We start from the raw sequence: 20124 nt of genomic DNA on the forward strand, positions 1-20124 counted from the left end.
TATGCAGGAGAACTTCCCCAACCTAGCAAGGCAGGCCAACGTTCAAATTCAGGAAATACAGAGAACACTACAAAGATAATCCTCAAGAAGAGCAACCCCAAGACATATAATCGTCAGATTCACCAAGGTTGAAATGAAGGAAAAAATATTAAGGGCAGCCAGAGAGAAAGGTCGGGTTACCCACAAAGGGAAGCCCATCAGACTAACAGCGGATCTCTAGGCAGAAACCCTATAAGCCAGAAGAGAGTGGGGGCCAATATTCAACATTCTTAAGGAAAAGAATTTTCATCCCAGAATTTCATATCCAGCCAAACTAAACTTCATAAGCGAAGGAGAAATAAAATCCCTTACAGACAAGCAAATGCTGAGAGATTTTTGTCACCACCAGGCCTGCCTTACAAGAGCTCCTGAAGGAAGCACTAAGCATGGAAAGGAACAACCGGTAACAGCCACTGCAAAAACATACCAAATTGTAAAGACCATCTATGCTATGAAGAAACTGCATCAACTAATGGGCAAAATAACCAGCTAGCATCATAGTGACAAATTCACACATAACAATATTAACCTTAAATGTAAATGGGCTAAATAACCAGCTAGCATCATAATAACAAATTCACACATAACACTATTAACCTTAAATGTAAACAGGCTAAATGCCCCAATTAAAAGACACAGAGTGGCAAATTGGATAAAGAGTCAAGACCCATCACTGTGCTGTATTTAGGAGACCCATCTCACATGCAGAGTTACATATAGGCTCAAAATAAAGAGTTGGAGGAAGATTTACCAAGCAAATGGAAAGCAAAGAAAAAGGGTTGCAATCCTAGCATCTGATAAAACAGACGTTAAACCAACAAAAAAGATGAAAGAGTCAAAGAAGGGTATTACATAATGGGAAAGGGATCAATGCAACAAGAAGAGCTAACTACCCTAAATATATAGGCACCCAATACAGGAACACCCAGATTCATATAGCAAGTCCTTAGAGACCTACAAAGAGACTTAGACTCCCACACAATAATAATGGGAGACTTTAACACCCCACTGTCAACATTAGACAGATCAACAAGACAGAAAGTTAACAAGGATATCCAGGAATTGAACTCAGCCCTGCACCAAGTGGACCTAATAGACATCTACAGAACTCTCCACCCCAAATCAACAGAATATATATTCTTCTCAGCACCACATTGCACTTATTCCAAAATTGACCACATAATTGGAAGTACAACACTCCTCAGCAAATGCCAAAGAATGGAAATCATAACAAAGTCTCTCAGACCACAGTGTAATCAAACCAGAACTCAGGATTAAGAAACTCACTCTAAACCACACAACTACATGGAAACTGGACAACCTGCTCCTGAATGACTACTGGGAAAATAACGGAATGAAGGCAGAAATAAAGATGTTCTTTGAAACCAATGAGAAAAATACACAACGTACCAAAACCTCTGGGATACATTTAAAACAGTGTATAGAGGGAAATTTATAGCACTAAATGCCCACAAGATAAAGCAGGAAAGATATAAAATTGACACCCTAACATCACATTAAAAGAACTAGAGAAGCAAGAGCAAACAAATTCAGAAGACAAGAAATAACTAAGATCAGAGCAGAACTGAAGGAGCTAGAGACACAAAAAACCTTTCAAAAAATCAGTGACTCTCCTGACCTCGTGATCCACCACCTTGGCCTCAGTGAAACCCCATCTCTACTAAAAATACAAAAAAATTAGCCGGGCGTGGTGGCAGGCGCCTGTAGTCCCAGCTATTTGGGAGTCTGAGGCAGGAGAATGGTGTGCACCCGGGAGGCGGAACTTGTAGTGAGCCAGGATCGTGCCACTGCACTCCAGCCTGGGCGACAGAGCAAGACTCTGCTTAAAAAAAAAAAAAAAAAAATCAATGAATCCAGGAGCTGGTTTTTTGAAAAGATCAACAAAATAGATAGACCACTAGCCAGACTAATAAAGAAGAAAGAGAGGAGAATCAAATAGATGCAATAAAAAATGATAAAAGGGATATCACCACCGATCCCACAGAAATACAAACTACCATCAGAGAATACTATAAACACCTCTATGCAAATAAACTAGAAAATCTAGCAGAAATGGATAAATTCCTGGACACATACACCCTCACAAGACTAAACCAGGAAGAAGTCAAATCCCTGAATAGACCAATAACAAGTTCTGAAATTGAGGCAATCATTAATAGCCTACCAACCAAAAAAAGTCCAGGACCAGATGAATTCACAGCCAGATTCTACCAGAGGAGGAGCTGGTACCATTCCTTCTGAAACTATTTCAAACAATAGAAAAAGAGTGAATCCTCCCTAACTCATTTTATGAGGCCAGCATCATGGCGATACCAAAACCTGGCAGAGACACAACAACAAGAGAAAATTTTAGGCTAATATCCCTGATGAACATCGATGCGAAAATCCTCAATAAAATAATGGCAAAATGAATCCGACAAGCACATCAAAAAGCTTATCCACCATGATCAAGTTGGCTCCATCCCTGGGATGCAAGGCTGGTTTCAACATAGGCAAATCATTGAAAGTAATCCATCACGTAAACAGAACCGATGACAAAAACCACATGATTATCTCAATAGATACAGAAAAGGCCTTTGATAAAATTCAACAGCCCTTCATGCCAAAAACTCTGAATAAACTAGGGATTGATCAGACGTATCTCAAAATAATAAGAGCTATTTATGACAAACCCACAGCCAATATCATACTGAATGGGCAAAAACTGGAAGCATTCCCTTTGAAAACTGGCACAAGACAAGGATGCCCTCTCTCACCACTCCTATTCAACATAAAATTGGAAGTTCTGGCCAGGGCAGTCAGGCAAGAGAAAGAAATAAAGGGTATTCAGTTAGGAAAAGAGAAAGTCAAATTGCCTCTGTTTGCAGATGACATGGTTTTATGTTTAGAAAACCCCATCGTCTCAGCCCAAAATCTCCTTAAGCTGATAAGCAACTTCAGCAAAATCTCAGGATACAAAATCAATGTGCAAAAATCACAAGCATTCCTATACACCAATAACAGAGGGCCGAATCATGAGTGAACTCCCATTTACAACTGCTACAAAGAGAATAAAATACCTAGGAATCCAACTTACAAGGGATGTGAAGGACCTCTTCAAGGAGAACTACAAACCACTGCTCTGGGAAATAAGAGGGGACACAAATGGAAAACCATTCCATGCTCATGGATAGGAAAAATCAATATCCTGTATGCGTTTTATACTTTTTTTTGAAAAAGCAAGTTATTAAAAACAAAAGAAAAAGCTCACAATCATTGACATCCAAGGCATATTTGCTGTTAATGGAATTTTTCTTTCCTAGCAGACAACTATCGAATTTTGGGTTTATGTTAGGTGTCTTTACCTTTCATTGCTTACGGATAATATTGGAGCAAAAGTAATACATAAATGGAAAGCTATTTTGCTCTGAGTTGTATTTGTGTTAACTTATTCTAGAGTTAATTTTTAAAAATTGTGTTTTTTCCAGAAACAGCATTTAAATTTAAAGCCCTAAAGAAGGTTGCACAGTTAGCAGTTATAAATAGTCTGGAAAAGGTAAGTTACAACCTCTCTGGTATTCAAATTTTGTTTTTGGTGATAAAATTTGCTGTTGTTAGCATCCTGAATCAGAAAGTTATGACTTGAGTGGTAGTTTCACATAATTTTCAGGAAGAATACATTGTAATATTATTATGAAGGAAGTTAGAAGTTTGTGACATTTTATTTACTGTATTACAAAAGATCACTGCTTTCATATAAAGACATGTGGTTCTTTATTTATAGGCATTTTGGAACTGGGTAGAAAATTATCCAGATGAATTTACAAAACTGTACCAGATCCCACAGACTGATATGGCTGGTAAGGATACGATTGATTTTTTTTTTTTTTTTGTCTTTTAAATGCCTACTTGTGACATAAAAACCTATCATCATTTTCCAAGTTACTTTTGTTATAAAGGTGCTTTTACATCTTCTATTGTCAACTGGTGTCAAATAGGAAATACTGTTTTTCTCTTAATTTCTAAATTACGCCCAACCCTCTTCCTTTCCTTGGAGCAAACAAAGTAGTTTGAAATGAAGGTCAGATCTTTAGAGCTGTGATAGGATGGGATGTTTGGCTCTTTGTTGTAGAGAAGCATGTGCTCTGAAGCTTTATTTTGTATTTAGGGAGATGTGTATAAAGTAGTAATATTCTCACCTGTAATGTAAGACACAACTGCCAGGCAGAGAATACAGACTCCTGGAGAACTTTGGTAATTCTTTTTGGGAAGCTGTTCAGTCTTTGTTGCGTGGGTACATCACACTTTGCATAAGGCCCTGCACAATGAGACTGAATACACAATCATCCATTCTAAAATGTGAGCTTTTCCAGGATAGATCAAGATAGCTCTTCTAACACTTAGAGAGTATTACATTGCTTGTCTACTTATCAGAATGCATTTGTGTAGTTGCTTAAATGAAGTTCCATGTTTATCTTTTAAAAATGTTGCCCTTGGGTTTTTACATAGTGTCAGCTTTTACTTTAATGCCAGGGATTTTGTTCCTATCTAATAATGTCATTTAATATATTTTTCATGCAGAATGTGCAGAAAAGCTATTTGACTTAGTGGATGGTTTTGCTGAAAGCACCAAACGTAAAGCAGCAGTTTGGCCACTACAAATCATTCTCCTTATCTTGTGTCCAGAAATAATCCAGGATATATCCAAAGATGTGGTTGATGAAAACAACATGAATAAGGTAAGGAGGGCAAAATTATTTCCATTATATCTAGATGTGAAGCAGTTTATTTTACTCGAGGTGTGTATTACTTTAGGCTTATTATTTAAGCAAAGTATTTCAGGGAACCATTTAAATTATCATTTTTTACGTTTCTTTGTTTGATGGACTTAGAAGAGACATACTCATACATAATTTTATTTGACAGAGGGAAAATAATACCAGGCAATGATCAAAGATTTAAAATAATCCCTTAGTTTCGTTCTTTTGTCTGAGAAGACTAAACGATACCTCTGTTGTTATTAAACGTAGTTTCTCTAATATTCACTGCAAGAATTGCCCTACTTGAGTTCATCACTTTTATAGTGTGTTATTTACATGTACTTAGGGTGTGTGTCCATATAGTGCTACTGAAATTATCTAGTAACTCATTTTAAATATTTTAGAACAGTTTTTCAAAGAATTTTGCCAGGAAGGTAAGGCTCTTGCACATACCATCTATAGTGAAATTGGCACCATGACAACTGGTAATTCTAGGAAGCTCTTAAAATTTTTTTAAATAATCACCTAGGCGATTGAAAAAAAAAGAACTGAGTATTAATCTTAGGGTTTTACTGAAATTTCAATATGCAGTTTGTTTTGCAAATACTTCATTTTTTGCTGCTTTTGGAGAAATACTCTTAGCTGGCTAAACATGAGATGGGTTCCTTCGTGGTTTGCCTGTAGATGGAGATGTTCAGAATCAGCTGAATGATTTATTACTTTGTAGAAGTATTGGACAGGGAATTTATACATTAAAGGGTAAATAAATGAACCAGGTAATCCTTGGGAGTCTGTGATTGCGTGTTACTCCACTTAGGGGTGTATCTCAACTTTTCCATTATGACGACACCATTTTTCATGGTAGATTGTTTTGGAGCCCTTCAAAATAGTAGGTTTGATGATAAATACTGAGTGTCAACTTGATTGGATTGAAGGATGCAAAGTATTGATCCTGGGTGTATCTGTGAGGGTGTTGCCAAAGGAGATTAACAACTGGCTGGGAAAGGCATACCCACCTTTAATCTGGGTGGTGCACCATCTAATCAGCTGTCAGCATGGCTGGAGTATAAGCAGGCAGAAAAATGTGAAAAGAGAGACGGGCCTAGCCTCCCAGCCTACATCTTTCTCCTGTGTTGGATGCTTCCTGCCCTCAAACATCAGACTCCAAGTTCTTCAGTTTTGGAACTTGGACTGGCTCTTCTTGCCTCTCAGCCTGCAGATGGCCTATTGTGGGACCTTGTGATCGTGCTAGTTAATACTTAATATCCCCTTTATATAAATATTCTATTACTTCTAGCCCTCTAGAGAACCCTAATAGAGATTTTGATACAAGCAGTGTGGTTCTGGAGGAACAGAATATTAAGGATGGAGTTTCTTTGTTTGTTTGGGGGTTTCTGGAGTTTGCTGCTTAATATGATTAGACCCTAAAATGCTGAGGACTCTACTTCTAATATTGTGGAGAACACTGATAGTCGTTGATGTGAACTGTTTAGAGAGTTTGCAAAATAAATGCATTTGACACTCTTGATTCACCACTAATGAGAGGCAAGGAGTTTAGTGACCCTATACATAATACCTTTGACCATATATGGAGAACCAAGGAACATAATGAAGCTGGTTGGTTGCTCCTAAATTCAGTAGACAAAGTGGTGAAAGAAAATGATGAACTCAGGAATCTGTCTCCCAGCTTCAGAAGCAGATACTGAGCCTCAAATCTGCTAAGATTGACCTGAGTGAGACCCTTATCTCCTGTAGAAAAAGAGCTGAAATTGTGAAAAAACAAACACAAACTTACCATGCAAGTGGCTGACCTGCAGCAAAAGGTGCATGTACAGCCTAACCAGGTGTCTACTGTTAAAGTGTGGGCATTGATTGGAAAAGAATGGGACCCTGCAACTTGGAAAGGGGATGTGTGGGAGGACCCTGATGAAGCTGGGGACTTTGAGTTTGTAAACTCCGATGAACTTTTTTGCGAGAAGAAACAGCTTCCCTATCCCCAGTAGTGGCAACATCCCCTCCCTGAGCCATGCTGCCGTCAGCCTTTCCACTTTTGTCTGAAGAGATAAACCCTGCACTGCCTGAGGCGACAGGGATGGCCTCCCCTGAGGCAGTTGCCAGACAAGATAATGTTGATTCTCCTCAGGAGCCACCCCCAACACCCCTGTTTGCTTCTAGACCTATAACCAGACTAAAGTCCTAGCAGGTCCCTAGAGGTGAGGCTGAGAGTGTGACCCATGAGGAGGTACACTATACTCGTAAAGAACTGCTTGAGTTTTCTAATTTATATAAACAAATCTTACTTAGAGAGGCTTTGGTCACGTTTCACTTCCACAGATCACACTGGTCTGTTACATTAGTGATATTATGCTGATTGGATTCTGTGAGCAAGAAGTAGCAAATGCACTAGACTTATTGGTGAGACGTTTGGGTGCCAGAGGATGGGAAATAAATCTGACTAAAACTCAGGGACCTTCTACCTCAGTAAAATTTCTAGGGCTCCAGGGGTGTGGGGCCTGTCAAGATATTCTTTCTAAGGTGAAGGATAAGTTGCTGCATTTGGCCCCTCCTACAAAAAAGAAAGAGGCACAATGCCTAGTGGGCCTACTTGGATTTTGGAGGCAACACATTCCTTATTTAGGTATGTTACTCTGGCCCATTTATCCAGTGACCCAAAAGACTGCCAGTTCTGAGTGGGGTCTAGAACAGGAGAAGGCTCTGCAACAGGTCCAGGCTGCTGTGCAAGCTGCTCTGCCACTTGGGCCATATGACCCAACAGATCCAATGGTGCTTGAAGTGTCAGTGGCAGATAAGGATGCTGTTTAGAGCCTTTGGCAGGCCCCCATAGGTAAATCACAGCAGAGGCCTCTAGGATTTTGGAGCAAGGCCCTGCCATCTTCTGCAGATAACTACTCTCCTTTTGAGATACAGCTCTTGACCTGTTACTGGGCTTTGGTGGAAACTGAATGTTTGACTGTGGGTCTTCAAGTCACCTTGTGACCTGAACTACCTATCTATGAACTGAATGTGTTCTGACCCATCTAGCCATAAAGTGGGTCGTGCACAACAGCATTCCATCATCAAATGGAAGTGGTACATACACGATCGGGCTCAAGCAGGTCCTGAAGGCACAAGTAAATTACATGAGGAAGTGGCTCAAATGCCCATGGTCTCCACTCATGCCACCCTGCCTTCTCTCTCCCCACCTATACCAATGGCCTCATAGGGAGTTCCCTATGATCTGTTGGCAGAGGAAGAGAAGACTAGGGCCTGGTTCACAGATGGTTCTGCACAATATGCAGGCACCACCTGAAAGTGGACAGCTGCAGCACTACAACCCCTTTCTAGGACATCCCTGAAGGATAGCGGTGAAGGGAAATCTTCCAGTGGGCAGAACTTTGAGCAGTGCATGTGGTTGTGCACTTTGCGTGGAAGGAGAAATGGCCAGATGTGCCATTATATACTGATTCATGGCCTGTAGCCAGTGGTTTGGCTGGATGGTCAGGGACTTGGAAGAAGCATGATTGGAAAATTGGTGACAAAGAGATTTGAGGCAGAGGTATGTGGATACGCACGCCTCTCTGAGTGGTTAAAAACTGTGAAGATGTTTGTATCTCATGTGAGTGCTCACCAGCGGGTGAGCTCAGCAGAGGAGGATTTTAATAATCAAGTGGATAGGATGACCTGTTCTGTGGATACCACTTAGCCTCCTTCCCCAGCTACCCCTCTCCTCGCCCAATGGGCCCATGAACAAAGTGGCCATGGTGGCAGGGATGGAGGTTATGCATGGGCTCAGCAACATGGACTTCACTCACCAAGGCTGACTTGGCTATGGCCACTGCTGAGTGTCCAATTTGCCGGCAGCGGAGACCAACACTGAGCCCTTGATATGACACCATTCCTCAGGGTGATCAGCCAGCTACCTTGTGGCAGGTTGATTATATTGGAACTCTTCCATCATGGAAAGGGCAGAGATTTGTCCTCACTGGAATAGACACTTACTCCTGGTATGGGTTTGCCTATCGTGTATGAAGTGCTTCTGCCAAGATTACCATGCATGGGCTCACAGAATGCCTTACCCACTGTCATGGTATTCCACACAGCATTGCCTCTGACCAAGGCACTCACTTTATGGCTAAAGAAGTGTGGCAGTGGGCTCGTGCTCATGGAATTCATTGTTTTGTTTTTTTGAGATGGAGTGTTGCTCTGTCGCCAGGCTGGAGTGCAATGGCGCGATCTTGGCTCACTGCAACCTCCACCTCCTGGGTCCAAGCGATTCTCCTGCCTCAGCCTCCCGAGTACCTGGGACTATAGGCGTGCACCACCACGCCCAGCTAATTTTTGTATTTTCAGTAATGATGGAGTTTCACCATGTTGGCCAAGATGGTCTCAATCTGTTGACCTTGTATCTGCCCCTCTCGGCCTCCCAAAGTGCTTAGGATTACAGGCATGAGCCAGTGTGCCTGGCCACACTGGTCTTACCATGTTCCCCACCATTCTGAAGCAGCTGGATTGGTAGAACAGCGGAATGGCCTTTTGAAGTCACAGTTATAATGCCAACTAGAAGACAGTACTTTGCACGGCTGGAGCAAAGTTTTCCAGAAGGCTGTGTATGCTCTGAATCAGCGTCCAATATATGGTACTGTTTTTCCCATAGCCAGGATTCCCAGGTCCAGGAATCACTCAGCATCACCACTAGTGATCCACTAGAAAATTTTTCTTCCCTTTCTTGAGACATTATGTTCTGCTGGCCTAGAGGTCTTAGTTCCAGAGGGAGGAATGCTGCCACCAGGAGACACAACGATTCCATTAAACTGGAAGTTAAGATTGCCACCTGGACACACTTTGGGCTCCTCCTATCTTTTTTTTTTTTTTTTTGAGACGGAGTCTCGCTCTGTCACCCAGGCTGGAGTGCAGTGGCGCGATCTCGGCTCACTGCAAGCTCCGCCTGCTGGGTTCACGCCATTCTCCTGCCTCAGCCTCTCCGAGTAGCTGGGACTACAGGTGCCCGCCACCACGCCCGGCTAATTTTTTTGTATTTTTAGTAGAGACGGGGTTTCACCGTGGTCTCGATCTCCTGACCTCGTGATCCGCCTGCCTCGGCCTCCCAAAGTGCTGGGATTACAAGCGTGAGCCACCGCGCCTGCCTGGGCTCCTCCTATCTTTAAGTCAATAGGCTAAGAAGGGAGTTACATTGTTGGCTGGGGTGATTGACCCTGACTGTCAAGATGAAATCAGTCTACTACTCCACAGCGGAGGTAAAGAAGAGTATGCATGGAGATCCATTAGGGCGTCTGTTAGTATTACCGTGTGTTGCCATGCCCTGTGATTAAGGTAAATGGGAAACTACAACAGCCCCATCCAGGCAGGACTACAAATGACCCAGATCCTTCAGGAATGAAGGTTTGGGTCACTCTACCAGGAAAAAAACCACCACCTGCTGAGGTGCTTGCTGAAGGCAAAGGGAATACAGAATGGTTAGTAGAAGAAGGTAGTCATCAATACCAGCTATGACTGCATGACCAGCTGCAGAAACAAGGACTGTAATTGTCATGAGTATTTCCTCCTCCTTTTGTTAAAAACATGTTTGTGCATGTATACACCTGTACTAAGAAAATATCTTCATTTTATTTCCTTTTTCTTTTATCATATGACTTAAGATTTATTGACTTCACATCAGCATTTAAGTATTGTTAACTTTTAGTATTTGGGTTGGGATAGGTGTGTTTCTGGTTGTACGAAGGATAGTTGTATTATGTTAGGCATAATTATGACCTTATTGTCTTTATTTGAAGATTATGTATGATCTCAGGAGATATGTATGGGTTCAAGTTGACAAGGGGTGGACTTGTGATGGTTAATACTAAGTGTCAACTTGATTGGATTGAAGGATACAAAGTATTGATCCTGGGTGTGCCTGTGAGGTTGTTGCCAAAGGAGAATGACATTTGAGTCAGTGGGCTGGGAAAGGCAGACCCACCCTTAATCTGGGTGGCTACCATCTAATCAACTGCCAGTGTGGCTAGAATATAAGCAGGCAGAAAAATGTGAAAAGAGAGACGGGCCTAGCCTCCCAGCCTACATCTTCCTACTGTGCTGGATGCTTCCTGCCCTCCAGCGTCGGACTCCAAGTTCTTCGGTTTTGGAACTTGGACTGGCTCTCCTTGCTCCTCACCCTGCAGACAGCCTGTTGTGGTACCTCGTGATCGTGTGAGTTAATACTTAATAAACTCCCCTTTATATAAGTATCTATTCCCTTAATTCTGTCCCTTTAGAGAACCCTGACTAGTACAGTAGGGTGTTTTGTTTTGTTTTTTTTGTTTATTGGAAAAATAGAAATAAATAAATAAGCTATAGATTCAGTAGTACTCGAGTGAATTTACGTTTTAATAATCACAACTGTAGCTTTCTAAGTGTTTACTGGTTATTTGTGTATCTTCAGGGAATTGCTGATTTTTCCATTGAATTGTTTGTCTTTTATTGATTTGTAAGGGTATATGTGTACATTTTTACTTGGTTTCATTTTTAAACTTTATGAGTTCTTTTTACTATATAGATATTTAAAATTTGCATGTAGTCACCTCAGCCTTGTTCTTTTTTGTCTCCTAGCTTTTTTGGTCAGATCTCTCTTCCCAGAAGATATTATTCATTTTATTGAGATATAATTCACATACCATAAAATTTATGTTTTTGAAGTGTAAAATTCAGCGATTTTAGTACATTAACAAAGTTGTACAATCATCACCATTGTTTCTGTGCAGAACATTTTCATCTTCCCAAAAAGAAACCCGTTAGTAATCACCCCCCATTCCTCTCGCCTCACTCGCAGCCCTTGGCAGCCAGTAATCTAGTTTTTTGTCTCTATAGATTTACTCATTCTAAACTAGACATTTCATACAAATGGAATCATTCAGCATGTTACCTTTTTGTCTGGCAGGTGCCAAGATTTTTGAAGTATGCTTTTTAATTTTTTTCTGGTATTTTCTAGATTTTAAAGTTTAGATTTTTAAATCTTTCTGGATTAAAAAGAAAAGTTTTTTTTTTTTTTTTTTTTTTGAGACTGAGTTTCACTCTTGTTGCCCAGGCTGGAGTGCAATGGCACAATCTCTGCTCAGTACAATCCCCGCCTCTCAGGTTCAAGCGATTCTCCTGCCTCAGCTTCCTGAGTAGCTGGAATTACAGGCATGCGCCACCACGCCCGGCTAATTTTGTATTTTTAGTAGAGATGGAGTTTCTCCGTGCTGGCCAGGCTGGTCTCGAACTCCCGACCTCAGATGATCTGCCTGCCTCTGCCTCCCAAAGTGCTGAGATTACTGGCATGAGCCATTGCACCTGGCTAACAAATGTATTTTTAAAAATGTATTACAAAAAAAAAAAAAATAGTTGGACGTGGTGGCAGGCTCCTGTGATCCCAGCTACTCCAGAGGCCGAGCCGGGGAAAATTGCTTGAACCTGGGAGGTGGAGGTTGTGAGCTGAGATCATGCCACTGCACTCCAGCCTGGGCGACAGAGCGAGATTCCATCTCAAAAAACAAAACAAAACAAAAAATAAAATAGTATTCTCACCCTTTTCTACTCACATTCCTTCTGAGCTGCTTAGTGTTATTGGCTGGTATGTATCCTTCCACTCACATCTATTTACCCATATATTCAAATGCAAAATATACATACGTAGGGTGGTGGTGGTTGTATTTTAAAATGAAATTATTTTATGCACATTACTCTGCATCGTTATTTATCTAAGAAAATATTTTAGCTGTTCCTCAAAATAGTTGATAGAGATCTAACACATTCCTTTCAATATTAGGTAACATTCTGTTATACTAATGAGCCTCATTTACTCAGCCATTTCGCTGAATGGGTGGATATTCAGATGTTTTCAGTTTTTTGACACTATAGCTAAGCCTTAAGTAAATATCTTGTTCATATATCCTTGTTAACTGATGCTCTTAATTCTATAGACTAGAATCTAAAAACTGGGGGTTCCTGTGTCAAGAACATTTGCATTTAAAATTTGTAATAGTTATTACTAGATTTACATTCCCCAATAGTTGCAGCAGGTCACAGTTTCATCCCCACTGAATTGCCTATTTTCCTGCATTTTTATCAGGATTAGCTGTTGTTCAATCTTTAAAATTTTGCCACACTAATAAGGTAAGATAGTATCTCATCTCAGGTATTCTTACCTTCTCTTTCAGAGGTAAACTGTGTGATGTGATGGATATATTATTACCTTGATTGTGGTACTCATTTTAGAATGTATAAGTTTATCAGAACATCATGTTGTACACCTTAAATATATACAATTTTTATTTTTCAATCATACCTCAATAAAGCTGAAAAAATGTCATTCAGAAAGGAAGCAAACAGTAGATACTAGCATTAAAAATGTGTTATAAATTTTCAAGCATAGAATGATAACATAAGATTAGGAACAAGAATATGTGTATAGACTTAAACATTTATATGTGAATATTAATCCATAGATACAAATGTTGAAGGCAAGTTACAATCTTGAAGAAAATGAAAATTATGTTGTGTACCTATAATACAAAAATAAAAATCACACAAAGGCATATACCTTTACTCAAGGATGTATACTCGAGTATACATATTATTTATAATAGTGCAAATTTGAAAACAGCCCAAATGTCCTTCAGCTGATGAATGAATAAACCAGTGGTGATGCTTTGAAACTGGAATACTATTCAGCAATAAAAAGGAACTAACTACTGACTCGGCAACGTGTGTAAATCTCAAAAATATTATGCTAAGTGAAAGAAGCCAGGCTCAAGAGATGACATACTATATGATTTCTTAAAACTTCTAGAGAAGACAAAATTCAGGACAGAAAGCAGATCAGTGGATGCCAGGAGTGGGAGTTAGGGGAGGAAATTTATTGCAGAAGAGCAGTAGGGGATTGATTGTGATGTTTGAAATGTTCTATGTCATGATCATGGTTGTGGTTACATGACTATTCTGAAAGTTCATATTTAATAAGTGATATAAAAGAAAAAAGTATTAATGACTTAAACATTAATTTTCCAAATGAGAGCACTAATTAAAATTCTCAAATGTTGAGAACAAAGATAGTATCTCATTGTAATTTTTATTCTAAGGTTAGTGAGGTTTGAAAACAGTTCATATGTTTCTTTGCCATTTGCATGTTTTCTTTTGCAGGTGTCTGTTGACTTCCTTTACCTATTATTCTGTTATGTTGCTTCCAGTTCCTTATGAATTTGTGGAACTTTTTGTATATTAAAACAGTAATCCTACATTTTTAGTCTGTAAATGTTTTTCCAGTCACCTGTTTCTTTTGACTATAGTATCTTTTTTTAAAAAGAAATATTTGAAATGTACAAAGAATGTAACAGTTCCCCATATTCCTATTAACATTTTTATATTTTGCTCATCTTTTAAGAAATTTATGTGTCCACGAAGAGTCAAACTCTATAAAATATTTTAAGAGATTTATTTTGAACTAAATACGAGTGACCATGGCCCGTGACACAGCCCTCAGGAGGTCCTGAGAACATATGCCAAAGTGGTTGGGGTACAGCTTGGTTTGATATATTTTAGAAAGGCATGAAACATCAATCAGATACATTTAAGAAATACACTGGTTTGGTTTAGAAAGGCGGGACGACTCAAAGTGGGGGCTTCCAGGACATAAGTAAATTTAAACGTTTTCTGGTTGACGGTTGAGTTTGTCTGAAGACTTGGGATTAATGGAAAGGAATGTCCAGGTTAAGATAAAGGATTGTGGAGACCAGGTTTTGTTGTGCAGAGGAATTTCTCAGCAGACTTCAGAGAGAGAGAAGGTTGTAAAATGTTTATTAGACCTAAAAGGGTGCCTGGCTCTTAGTCGATTATCTCCTGGATCTGGAAAGGAAGGAAGGAAAACAAAGGGAAAAGGGGATTCTCTATAGAATGTGGATGTTTTTTCCCCACAGGAGACTTTGCATGGCAATTTCAAGGTATGGCAAGGAAATATATTTTGGGGCTAAATATTTTTTCCTTGTCTCATAATGTTATGCCAGAGTCAGATTGAAAAGTAAGTCACGATACATAGGGTCAAATAAAACCCATCTGATGAGAATTTATGATTTGTAGGGCATGACTCCCTAGATCCCTTAGGTAGGAGTTTGGGCAAGTTAAAAAATCAGAGCTTAGTCCTCATATGGCTTTTAAAAATTGTGAATAAGTAATACTTCCATAAATTCTGACTTATTACAAATCCCACTAATTTCTTTTTTTTCTTTCCCAGGGACAGCCACTGCAAAGGGTTAAATGTGTATTCTTCCAGTCTAGCTTCTACATTTTTATGAGGATGGAGGGGGAGATAGGTATATAGTTCAGTGTTTCTGAAAGTGTAGTCTTTAGACCAGCAGCATCAGCGTCACCTGGAAACTTGTGAGAAATGCCAGTTCTTAGTTTGTAACTAAATACTTAGTTTCTCACTAAAAACAGCAGTTTTTATTAAGTCCTTCAGGTGATTGTGATGCACATTGAAGTTTGAGAACCATTGTTCATCTGGGTCATCGTCTTTAACTGCCGAATGGTGTTCCCCAAATTGAATATACCCTTTTTTTAAAAAGAGACTAAGTCTTCCTATTATGTTGTCCAGGATGGTCTCAAACTTCTGGGCTTATGTGATCTTCTTCCACCTCAGCCTTCAGATAGCTGCAGCTATAAGCATGCACCACCGTACCCAGCTTGAATGTACCATATTTAAAATTCCATATTGTCAAGCATTTAAGTTACTTTTCTTTAAAAAATTAACGTTAATGCAAAGGAAACAATTGGCAGAGTGAAAAGACAACCTACAGGATGGGAGAAAATATTTGCAAAGTATATATCCAGCAGAGGATTAATATCTAGAATATACAAGGAACTCTGACATCTCAACAGCAAAAAAAAAAAAAAAAAAAATATTAAAAAATGGGCAAATGACCTGAATAGACATTTCTTAAAAGAAGACAGACACATGACCAACAGATATATTTTTTAAAAAAGCTCAACATCACTAGTCATCAGGGAAATGCAAATCAAAACCACAGTGAGATATCATCTCACCCCGGTTAGAATGGCTACTATCAAAAAGACAAAAAATAGCAAATGCTGGCAAAGGTGTGGAGATAAGTGAACTCTTATATGTGGCTAGTGGGAATGTAAACTAGTACAGCCACTATGGAAAACAGTGTGAAGGTTCCTCAAAAAACTGCAAATAGAACTACCATGTGATCCAACAATTCATTATTGGACATTTATCCAAAGGAAGGGAAATCAGTATATTGAAGAGACATCCGTACCCCCATGTTCATTGCAGCACTATTCACAATAGACAAGATATGGAATCATCCTAAGTATCTGACAACAGATGAATGCATAAAGAAAATATGGTATGTATACACAATGGAATAGTATTCAGCCATAAAAAAGAATGAAATTCTGTATTTTGAGGCATGTGGATTGAATTGGAGGACATTATATTAAGTGAAATAAGCCAGGGACAGAACATTAAACACTGCGTGTTCTCATCCATACGTGGAAGCTAAAAAAAAGTTGATCTCATAGAAGTAAAAAGTGGAACAGAATACTACAGGCTGGGAAGGATAGGGTGTGGGGAGGGTAGGGAGCAATTTGTTAAAGGATTCAAAATTACAACTAGATAGGAGGAGTAATTTCTAGTGTTGTATACCGCTGTAAGATGGCTGTAATTTTTTTTTAAATTATTATACTTTAAGTTTTAGGGTACATGTGCACAATGTGCAGGTTTGTTACATATGTATCCATGTGCCATGTTGTGCAGCAATCATTAACTCGTCATTTAGCATTAGATATATCTCCTAATGCTGTCCCTCCCCCTTCCCCCCACCCCACAACAGTCCCCAGAGTGTAATGTTCCCCTTCCTGTGTCCATGTGTTCTCATTGTTCAGTTCCCACCTGTGAGTGAGAACATGCAGTGTTTAGTTTTTTGTCCTTGCGATCGTTTACTGAGAATGATGGTTTCCAGTTTCATCCATGTCCCTACAAAGGACATGAACTCATCATTTTTTATGGCTGCATAGTATTCCATGGTGTATATGTGCCACATTTTCTTAATCCAGTCTATCGTTTTTGGACATTTGGATTGGTTCCAAGTCTTTGCTATTGTGAATAGTGCTGCAATAAACATATGTGTGCATGTGTCTTTATAGCAGCATGATTTATAGTCCTTTGGGTATATACCCAGTAATGGGATGGCTGGGTCAAATGGTATTTCTAGTTCTAGATCCCTGAGGAATCGCCACACTGACTTCCACCATGGTTGAACTAGTTTACAGTCCCACCAACAGTGTAAAAGTGTTCCTATTTCTCCACATCCTCTGCAGCACCTGTTGTTTCCTGACTTTTTAATGATGGCCATTCTAACTGGTGTGAGATGGTATCTCACTGTGGTTTTGATTTGCATTTCTCTGATGGCCAGTGATGAGAGCATTTCTTCGTGTGTTTTTTGGCTGCATAAATGTCTTCTTTTGAGAAGTGTCTGTTCATGTCCTTCGCCCACTTTTTGATGAGGTGGTTTGTTTTTTTCTTGTAAATTTGTTTGAGTTCATTGTAGATTCTGGATATCAGCCCTTTGTCAGATAAGTAGGTTGTGAAAATTTTCTCCCATTTTGTAGGTTGCCTGTTCACTCTGATGGTAGTTTCTTTTGCTGTGCAGAAGCTCTTTAGTTTAATTAGATCCCATTTGTCAATTTTGGCTTTTGTTGCCATTGCTTTTGGTGTTTTAGACATGAAGTCCTTGCCCATGCCTATGTCCTGAATGGTATTGCCTAGGTTTTCTTGTAGGATTTTAATGGTTTTAGGTCTAACATATAAGTCTTTAATCCATGTTGAATTAATTTTTGTATAAGGTGTAAGGAAGGGATCCAGTTTCAGCTTTCTACATATGGCTAGCCAGTTTTCCCAGCACCATTTATTAAATAGGGAATCCTTTTCCCATTGCTTGTTTTTGTCAGGTTTGTCAAAGATCAGATAGTTGTAGATATGTGGCATTATTTCTGAGGGCTCTGTTCTGTTCCATTGATCTATGTCTCTGTTTTGGTACCAGTACCATGCTGTTTTGGTTACTGTAGCCTTGTAGTGTAGTTTGAAGTCAGGTAGCGTGATGCCTCCAGCTTTGTTCTTTTGGCTTAGGATTGACTTGGCGATGCGGGCTCTTTTTTGGTTCCATATGAACTCTAAAGTAGTTTTTTCCAATTCTGTGAAGAAAGTCATTGGTAGCTTGATGGGATGGCATTGAATCTATAAATTACTTTGGGCAGTATGGCCATTTTCATGATATTGATTCTTCCAACCCATGAGCGTGGGATGTTCTTCCATTTGTTTGTATCCTCTTTTATTTCATTGAGCAGTGGTTTGTAGTTCTCCTTGAAGAGGTCCTTCATGTCCCTTGTAAATTAGATTCCTAGGTATTTTATTCTCTTTGAAGCAATTGTGAATGTGAGTTCACTCATGATTTGGCTCTCTGTTTGTCTGTGATTGGTGTACAAGAATGCTTGTGATTTTTGTACATTGATTTTGTATCCTGAGACTTTGCTGAAGTTGCTTATCAGCTTAAGGAGATTTTGGGCTGAGACAATGGGGTTTTCTAGATACACAATCATGTCATCTGCAAACAGGGACAATTTGACTTCCTCTTTTCCTAATTGAATACCCTTTATTTCCTTCTCCTGCCTGATTGCCCTGGCCAGAACTTCCAACACTATGTTGAATAGGAGTGGTGAGAGAGGGCATCCCTGTCTTGTGCCAGTTTTCAAAGGGAATGCTTCCAATTTTTGCCCATTCAGTATGATATTGGCTGTGGGTTTGTCATAGATAGCTCTTATTATTTTGAGATACGTCCCATCAATACCTAATTTATTGAGAGTTTTTAGCATGAAGGGTTATTGAATTTTGTCAAAGGCCTTTTCTGCATCTATTGAGATAATCATGTGGTTTTTGTCTTTGGTTCTGTTTATATGCTGGATTACATTTATTGATTTGCTTATGTTGAACCAGCCTTGCATCCCAGGGATGAAGCCCACTTGATCATGGTGGATAAGCTTTTTGATGTGCTGCTGGATTTGGTTTGCCAGTATTTTATTGAGGATTTTTGCATCAGTGTTCATCAAGGATATTGGTCTGAAATTCTCTTTTTTGGTTATGTCTCTGCCAGGCTTTGGTATCAGGATGATGCTGGCCTCATAAAATGTGTTAGGGAGGATTCCCTCTTTTTCTGTTGATTGGAATAGTTTCAGAAGGAATGGTACCAGTTTGATACCAGTTCCTCCTTGTACCTCTGGTAGAATTTGGCTGTGAATCCATCAGGTCCTGGACTCTTTTTGGTTGGTAAGCTATTGATTATTGCCACAATTTCAGAGCCTGTTATTGGTCTATTCAGAGATTCAACTTCTTCCTGGTTTAGTCTTGGGAGGGTGTATTTGTCAAGGAATTTATCCATTTCTTCTAGATTTTCTAGTTTATTTGCGTAGAGGTGTTTGTAGTATTCTCTGGTGGTAGATTGTATTTCTGTGGGATCGGTGGTGATATCCCTTTTATCATTTTTTATTGCATCTATTTGATTCTTCTCTCTTTTCTTCTTTATTAGTCTTGCCAGTGGTCTATCAGTTTTGTTGATCTTTTCAAAAAACCAGCTCCTGGATTTATTAATTTTTTGAAGGGTTTTTTGTGTCTCTATTTCCTTCAGTTCTGCTCTGATTTTAGTTATTTCTTGCCTTCTGCTAGCTTTTGAATGTGTTTGCTCTTGCTTTTCTAGTTCTTTTAATTGTGATGTTAGGGTGTCAATTTTAGATCTTTCCTGCTTTCTTCTGTGGGCATTTAGTGCTATAAATTTCCCTCTACACACTGCTTTGAATGTGTCCCAGAGATTCTGGTATGTTGTGTCTTTGTTCTCATTGGTTTCAAAGAACATCTTTATTTCTGCCTTCATTTCGTTATGTACCCAATAGTCATTCAGGAGCAGGTTGTTCAGTTTCCATGTAGTTGAGCGGTTTTGAGTGAGTTTCTTAATCCTGAGTTCTAGTTTGATTGCACTGTGGTCTGAGAGACAGTTTGTTATAATTTCTGTTCTTTTACATTTGCTGAGGAGAGCTTTACTTCTCACTATGTGGTCAATTTTGGAATAGGTGTGGTGTGGTGCTGAAAAAAATGTATATTCTGTTGATTTGGGGTGGAGAGTTCTGTAGATGTCTATTAGGTCCGCTTGGTGCAGAGCTGAGTTAAATTCCTGGGTATCCTTGTTAACTTTCTGTCTCATTGATCTGTCTGATGTTGACAGTG

General features: G+C 39.4%; 1 protein-coding gene across 5 annotated transcripts in view; it reads left to right on the plus strand.

The window, feature by feature from the left end:
* The window catches only part of NF1 (neurofibromin 1), a 324371-nt gene that overhangs the window by 109420 nt on the left and 194827 nt on the right, over positions 1-20124 (plus strand). For all 5 annotated transcript variants that reach the window (XM_058446141.1, XM_058446142.1, XM_032163044.2 and 2 more), the window contains exons 6-8: positions 3528-3595; positions 3824-3899; positions 4621-4778. In XM_058446141.1, the coding sequence (XP_058302124.1) occupies positions 3528-3595; positions 3824-3899; positions 4621-4778 (302 nt within the window). The remainder of the gene's footprint in view (positions 1-3527; positions 3596-3823; positions 3900-4620; positions 4779-20124) is intronic.

This window comes from Hylobates moloch, unplaced genomic scaffold (assembly GCF_009828535.3).
Source record: "Hylobates moloch isolate HMO894 unplaced genomic scaffold, HMol_V3 SCAFFOLD_10, whole genome shotgun sequence".
Classification (NCBI taxonomy): Eukaryota; Metazoa; Chordata; class Mammalia; order Primates; family Hylobatidae; genus Hylobates; species Hylobates moloch.